At 38.3% G+C, this 8117-nt stretch overlaps 1 protein-coding gene across 1 annotated transcript in view; it reads left to right on the forward strand.

The window, feature by feature from the left end:
- Positions 1–6043, forward strand: part of LOC108645659 (vomeronasal type-2 receptor 26) — a gene marked incomplete at its 3' end in the record, with an annotated part of 21834 nt that extends 15791 nt beyond the window's left edge. Inside the window, exon 2 of the mRNA XM_031895156.1 lies at positions 5475–6043. Within this exon, the coding sequence (XP_031751016.1) occupies positions 5475–6043 (569 nt within the window). The remainder of the gene's footprint in view (positions 1–5474) is intronic.
- Between the last annotated feature and the right edge of the window lie 2074 nt (positions 6044–8117).

Genomic DNA, 8117 nt, shown 5'->3' on the forward strand with positions numbered 1-8117 from the left:
AATATGAATGTACAACAGGTTAATTGTATCAATATTTCTGTATGTGTGTGATGATTTTGATGGGACCCTAGAAAGTGTGATCTGAAAGCAATGTAAGTGATGGCTGGATATGAGCAAAGGGGAATGCGTGACTACAGAAGGGAAGCAGAACTGGCAGAATATGAGATCAAGTGACATGAGCAGTCAGTCTATGGTCCAAAGTGATCTATTATATCCTTAATCTCTAACAAGTCATGACACCCCCTAAACATTGAGCATTGATTTAGCAGCCAGAATGTGCACTAGATTCAATTTAATGAACTACTCTCATGAAAAATGGTAAATTAATGTATGTTTCATGTCACGGAAATAAGGATCTTTGAAAATAAAATTAATTCCAGTTCCCCTTAGCAGTCTATCTCTCTTCATTGTCTCTGTGCCGGAGTCAGATTCTGATGGACCATCATTGGTGTGTACTCCCTTTATCCAGACCCTGTATTAGAGCTAACTGCATTCCATAATAGCCAGTTCTGACTCCAACTTTGTCAGAGAATGATTTGCTGGTTAATTACTAAAACTTTAAATGTTCTTTTTAAAAATTGGAATAAACTAATTTCCATGAATGTCTGACATTAACTTAAAAGCCTGAAATTAAAAAGTATGTGCAGTAAAAAGTTGCGGTGAAACTGCAGCTTTTTCAAATTGTCGCACCAAAACCTCTTTTTCGAATTGTCACACAAGAAAAAACAGCATCAAAAGGCCAAAAAGCTCTAAAGTTTCGAACCAAAAGAGGATCCTCCAGGGAAGGAACATCTGCCATTTAAGTCTGCCTAATCTTGATAAGTTTTAGCTGACGAATTGTCAGATCCATATTTTTTACCATTTTGTCGCATAGTAAATCTCAAAAAAGTTGCAACTTTTTTCGGTGACTTTTAGAGCTAAAAAATCTGACTGTTAGAAATGGACCCCCATGTGTTTGGGTTCATACATAAGTGATCTCTTTTCATGTGATGTAGGAGAGTTTAACAAGCGGAGCCATTACAGAGGGCACTTGTGTCTCTCTCCTCCCTACCAGAATGAATGGATTGATTGATATGTTAGAAGACTTAAGGTGCCCATACACTTTCAGATCCACTCGCTTGGCGATGTCACCAAGCGGGCGGATCTTCTCCCCATATCCGCCACCTATGGGTGGGCGCTATCAGGAGAATTGAGGCTAATTTGATCGTTTGGCCCTGGGGCCAAACAATCGAATTATAACGATGGGTATAGGCAAAGTCCGGGAAACAGATTGATATCTGGCCGATTTCAGGCCAGATATCAGTTGGGCAGGCCCGTCGGTAGTGCCGAATCGGTCTAAGGGACCGATATCGGCAGCTAGAATCGGCCAGTGTATGGGGACCTTTACTGCTCTGGCAATTACAAGCTGCTCCAACAATACTCCATGAATATATTCTACAGGTTCCCTGTTCAAAAACTGCAGTTCCATAATTATTCATGTTTGTTCTGCTTCCCTGCACACTGTTCCCTATGGCAGTCTCTTCTAGTAACCCTACCTTCTATCCATATATCTCTTTATTAGTGATGAGCGAATTTTTTTGGCAGGCATGGATTTGCAGCGAATTTCCGCATTTCTGCATTGGTGAAACTTCCGTGAAAATTTGCCGCAGAAAATTTTTGACAAAAAAAGCACGCGCCAAATGCGTTTCGCAAAAATTTTCACACTTTCATGAATTTTATGGTGAAGCGACATGGGACATATTCGCTCATCACTACTCTCTATCCCATCTCCCCTCTACAAAAACATTATACACTATGCACATTCTTATAGCATCTTTCTCCTCAAGTTGTAAGATTTCACATAATATTAATAATAACATGATATGCCCCTCTTACCAGGGTTATGGTTCTTTTAAAAAGCAGACAAATAGTTGACACCAATAAGTCTATATGAAAATGAATTTATTGAATGATAAAGCAAGCGATTCTTACACATAAATGATTAGTTAAACTAAAACATTATTTACACTATATACAGTAATAGATTATTTATAGTCTACATTATAGTTACCAACAAACACAAAACATGGTGATCTTCTCTCCAGCATTCCCACCATGGCTCCCCTCTCCAGCACTTCTCCAGTTCTCACATTTATACACGTTTTCAATACATCCCCCACAGCTCACATCCCAACTGATCAAATGGGATGGATAAAAACCACTTACATTTTATCCAAAAGAAGGATCTCGAATGGCCAGTCAAGCAGGGCCAAAGTTATTGGGACACAGTCCACAGATTAAAGTCAAATAATCTTCCAAAGGTATCCCAGAGCTTAACAAAAACTAAACAAAAAAAGAAAATCACATTTTTATTTGAAAATCCGTATTAAAAACATACGAACCCCAAATTACGCTGCCTTAGGCGTTTCGTACCCCAATGGTACTTAATCAGAGGACTGCCTATGGTTAAGTACCGTTGGGGTATGAAACACATTACGCGACGTGTTTTGGGGTTTTTAATATGGATTTTCAAATAAAAATGTGATTTTCTTTTTGATTTTTGAGTTTTTGTTGCATTCTGGGATACCTTTCGTAGATTATTTGATAAAACCCACACCTAGCCTTTGTTCAAAAACTGTTGAGAAGGTGGCTATGTGGCCAAAATACTGCCCAACTGCCATTCATAGAACACCCCTTTGATATGTATAATTTGAGGCTGGTTTTGTTTGGAATGTAAGCTGCCTGCAAAACTGGTTTTCTACTAAGTCTACATGTAAAACCAAGATGTTATTTCTTACAAAGTTTCTCTCAGTTCAGAGAACAGCAGGGGATATCTCTCCCAGACCTGGTCACTGCTCCATGCCCAGTTTTCTTTCCCTACTCTACCCTTTCTAACCTTATTCCAATTCCCACTCTTCCCATTTCATAACTATTCCAACACTTTCTCTTTTGCCCTATACACTTTCCTCTTTCTCTACAACCCAGTTTGGTGACCACATCTGTACGGGAAATACAATCAGAATTGTCATTAAACCTTCCAGAACCTATGTAGTCCTTGGGGAAATAAAGCAGAGCAGGCAGTGAGACTTCTGCCCTTTGCCCCATGTCTCTCCCTGGCCCATAAAGCATACTGACTCTCACAGTGTTTGCTTTGTACTATTTTCATGGTTTTTCTTTAAGAAATCTTTGAGAGAGGGGTCAGGTTGAACTAATTGGCTTCAACAAGACACAGACCCAGAACTTCCATCTCTAACAACAAATCATTTGGCCTCAATACTTCTCATACCTTTTTGCAATGTGTTTCTTTTTATTAGTTGCCAATATCTCGGTGCTCTGAGAGCTGTGTCCCCGGCTACAGAAAGGTAACAAGGCCTGGGATTTATATGTGCTGCTATGATTGTGTCTGGTGCCCTGAGGGAGAGATCTCCAATACAACTGGTAAGCAACATAAAGGTAAAGTACAACCAATGGTTTTACAAAGATGTAACCGCACTGGAACTGCATGTAACCAAGAGTAGTAACCAAAATCATTGTGTGAACTGTTGTCCCTACATTTCTGATGTAACCCAAAAACATACAAGGAGTAAAAGACCATTGAGCTAAAATTACAAATAAGCAATATAATTCAGACTAACAAATGTGTGCTGCCTATTTCATACTTTTGTCTAATACATTATTAATCACTGATTTGATGTTCATAGCCAGTGACTGTTTAATTTCCACCATACCCTTTAGATATTTAGTCTTAAATATTCTAGCTTAATTCTATACAGTATGTACCATATGCCCAAAGCTATTGTCATTAGTACTGCAAAACACAAAATTCATTAATTTGTCCAATTTAACATTTAAACAACTGTGTAGAATTGGGGTTCCCCTTTGTGGTATAAAACACTCCCCAGGCTAACAATATTGCCCATCCACTTTAGAGCCACCATGCTGTGTTGTGCCGAATACTGAGCCCAGCACACATATACTAAGGAGTTGACATAATTAGTGATAGACAAAATAATTTGCCAGACATGGATTTGTGGCACATTCCGTGTTCCTCCATTGGCAGATTATTCGACAAAATGGGCAATAAAATTTGCAGCATAAAAATTCTCCCGTGCAACAAAAAATTGTCCCCTGCAGAAAAAGTGTTGCAACATTTCGCTGTTTCATGGATTTTTCACCATTTCAAGAATCTTTTGAAAAGCAGAGCCACCTGCAGGCCAGCAGTCACATGGGGCTACCAAATAGCCAATCACAGCCCTTATCTGGCACCCCCAAAGAACCTTTTCATGCTTGTGCGGCTCCCCTACACTGTTTTACATTTGACTGTGGCTCATGAGTAAAAAAAGGTTGGGGGTCCCTGTCATAGAACATTGAGTCAATATGATTCACTTTTGTTCAGTGTAATTTTTTATGTTTCTGAATTAATTTAACCCTGTACCCTCACAAACCTTTTAGTATCTGTTGTAGAGAATTATCTGCAAAACATGATGCTTCCACCACCATGTTAAACAAAGGGGATAGTGTGTTTGTGATGATGTGTAGTATTCGGATTATGACAAAAATGACATTTAGACTAATGGCCACCTAGAGAGGACCATAGAGATGGAAGAAGAGGCCAAATCTGAATGCCAATTAGGATGTGACAGAAAGCCCTGCCTGAGACTCATTTATCATTGAATGTGGGATGAATTGCAAATGCAGCAGTTTTAATATATTGTTTACCTTATTTTGTAAATGGGAGGGCCCTGGCATGTTGGACTGCACAAATGGGTTTACATTGATTACAGGTACCTCGGTGATTAGGAAGGCTGTATTTCTAACCTTAATATGTTTGATTCTGGAACTGAAGGGAAATTTATACCCCTGAACATTACAGGTCTCAATAAATGATATTACATAAAAACAGCCCATATGTAAAGTACTTTTTGTCTTTATATGTTCAAAAATATATGTGTCTACTAGCATACACCACTGGATAATCTCAAACAGAAACACTGCAATTTTAAGTACTAAAGGCCGGATCAGTGATCATATGATGATTACATCAGCCAATGAATGGGCATAGCTCTGTCTTTTACTCTTACACTTCTTCCTGTTAGAGTTAGAGCTGAGGAAGCACACATACTATCATAAACAGTTGTAAAAGGATAATATTTAAGGATATGTATGTATCAGTTTGGTAAGATTCTTTAATAGATCACATTTGATGATATAAACTATAAACTATTCATTCTGAAAGTATTGCTTCCTCAAACTGCACAGCTCCCTATTCCTATTAATGGCCCAGACAGTACATTACAGTCAAACATCCATTTATATAAGCTCGTTCCAATGATATTATACTCTTGACTCTTGTTTTATTTTTATTACCTTCACAGACAGTGAAAACTGCATCCAGTGCCCCAAAATGGAATGGCCCAATAGAAAAAAGACTGAGTGTATTCCAAAAACTGTAGATTTTTTATCATATACCCATATACTTTCTGCATTTTTCTCAGCTACCTCAGTGTTATTTTTCCTTACATCTCTGCTTATACTGGGAGTTTTTATAGCACATCGGGGCACCCCCATAGTGAGAGCCAACAACCGGAGCCTGAGCTTCCTCCTCCTTGTCTCCATCAAGCTGAGCTTCCTCAGTGTGTTTCTGTTCCTCGGTCGCCCTGTGGATATAACCTGCATGCTGCGCATCATCACTTTTGGAATCACCTTCTCCATAGCTGTCTCTTCTCTCCTGGCCAAGACTATCATGGTTTGTGTTGCTTTCAAAGCCACCAAGCCAGGGAGCTCATGGAGAAAATGGCTGGGAGTCAAACTGTCCAATTCTGTAGTCTTGTTCTGCTCATCCATTCAAATAATCATCTGCATGACTTGGTTGGCCATTTCTCCTCCCTTTCAGGAACTGGACATTCACACTTCCCCTGGAACCATCATCATTCAGTGCAATGAGGGCTCAGCTATTGGCTTTTACTCAGTTATTGGGTATATGGGGCTTCTGGCAGCTGTTAGTTTTGTTTTAGCATTTTTAGCTCGGAGCTTACCGGACAGTTTTAATGAGGCCAAGTACATCACTTTCAGCATGCTGCTCTTCTGCAGTGTTTGGATCACAATGATCCCGGCCTATCTGAGCACCAAAGGCAAAAACACTGTGTGTGTGGAGATATTTGCCATACTCACCTCAAGCGCCGGCCTTTTAGCCTGTATATTTCTGCCCAAATGTTACATCATTCAGTTTAGATCTGAAATTAATACAAAATCTCAGTTACTTGGAAACAGACAGAATCAGTACTGATATTTGATAAAACTAAAATACAATGATCAGACTTGTTTATGTAATGCTGCCATTTGTTTATATTTGTGTTTTGCCTAAATATAAATAGCTACAAATATAATACAGACAAACAACCAATTCTAATCACATAACACACCTCTAATTCTTATGATATGAAATGATTAGTGTAAATGTCACAATCACACAATCTGTTTTATGAATATGAATATTTACTCCTTGTACCAGAAACCTAATGTAAGTGAATATAGAAAAGAATTTAACAAAAGTTTTATTTGTTACATTGTTTATTTATTGTTTATATATTAATTATTAAATAAAAATGTATTAAATGAAAGCCTAAATCACTGAGGGGCAAATGTATTACTAAAACTAGTTTTTTGCCCCCATTCAGTTTTGCTTAAAATTACCATTTATCCTATTAGCTGTAATGGACAATCATTGCTAATAATGTTCTGTGAGAAAGTTTTTCTAGAGAGAGAAGAAAAATTCCCACTCTATTTCAAAAAAATACATTTCTTACAGAAAAAAGGGAGTGATGAAAATACTTTCATTTTGGTAAATCTGCCCCATGTACCAATTGTGTTGCACATACAGTGATGTTGCAGTTGAAGTGACTGTATCAGGGTTAGTAACTGGGAGGCCAAACGTCCCCTCCAACAAACGGCACCTCGGGATCTCTTGCAATGCTCACTCAGAAAAGGCAGTTTAGTGATTGGGGCACCAAGCATAGAATAGCAGTACAGCATTCATCAGCTTCTCACAAGTTTGTCCCCCACCCTCTCTGTGACATCATTTTTTTTAAACCTTTGAATAAACATCATTAGCATAAGTAATTACATACTAATAACTTTGTTATCTCATTGGTTAATACATTAGTATACAGCATAAAACCATTACTTTATTGGATTAGGTAATTAAGCATAACCTGTATAGGGAAGGGAAGATGCCAGGGAAACAGGTTTTTTCTTTACAATTCTCATTTCCCATCCTCTGTGTCCAAAATCGTTGGGCCACATCCTGACTTCCAGACATGATATCCTGGTGAGCAGAACATTTGCAGAGACTTTTCAGACATGGAAAACTGCCAGGCATATTATATCAGTAAAAGGTTATCTGAGCCAATCTTCTTAGCAATACAAACTCAGGTCTAAGAAGCAAAGCAAAAAATCAACTCTAACCTAACCCAAGTAGAGGTTTGTTGACTTTTAATACCTTTTTCATAATTAAATCAAAATTATCTTTGCTTTCTCTTTAGAACTGTAGGGGCCCATAGGGTTAATACGGCCCTATGGCTTTAAGCCCTACTAGGTCCTTCTTTGTCCTGTTACTGGGCAGAGGCCCATGTATCTAGTGTGCCATTAGCATATGTGCCTTATTGGCTAACAAGGAGGCCACTCCCTAGGCACTCTGATATAGTGCTTAGCAAAGGGGTAGGTCTTACTCTTTGGTTGGATCTGATGATTTAGGTGGAAGTTCCACTGAGCCTGGGATCAACAGAGCCCCAGTAAAGTAAGTACCCTAGAGGCTATGTTTATCTCTAGTAAAGCCAGGGAACAGGGACCCTGTGAATGTAAGTAAGTAAGTACCCTAGAGGCTACGTTTAGCTCTAGTAAAGTTGGGGTACAGGGACCCTGTGAATGAGGAGTAGTGAGTATCAGGATAATTTATAAGGGAACTTTTTAGGAATGTGAGATAGTGAGATAAACTATTTAAAACAGAGGCGGCGCTCATACCAAATAAATAACCAAATGTGGTAAATAAAACAAATAATTATTTATTAATTAATTAGAATAAAAAACATTCAAATATAAAAATACAACTTAACATTAAAAATAAAGTACATCAGTGTATA

This window comes from Xenopus tropicalis, chromosome 1 (assembly GCF_000004195.4).
Source record: "Xenopus tropicalis strain Nigerian chromosome 1, UCB_Xtro_10.0, whole genome shotgun sequence".
Taxonomy (NCBI): domain Eukaryota; kingdom Metazoa; phylum Chordata; class Amphibia; order Anura; family Pipidae; genus Xenopus; species Xenopus tropicalis.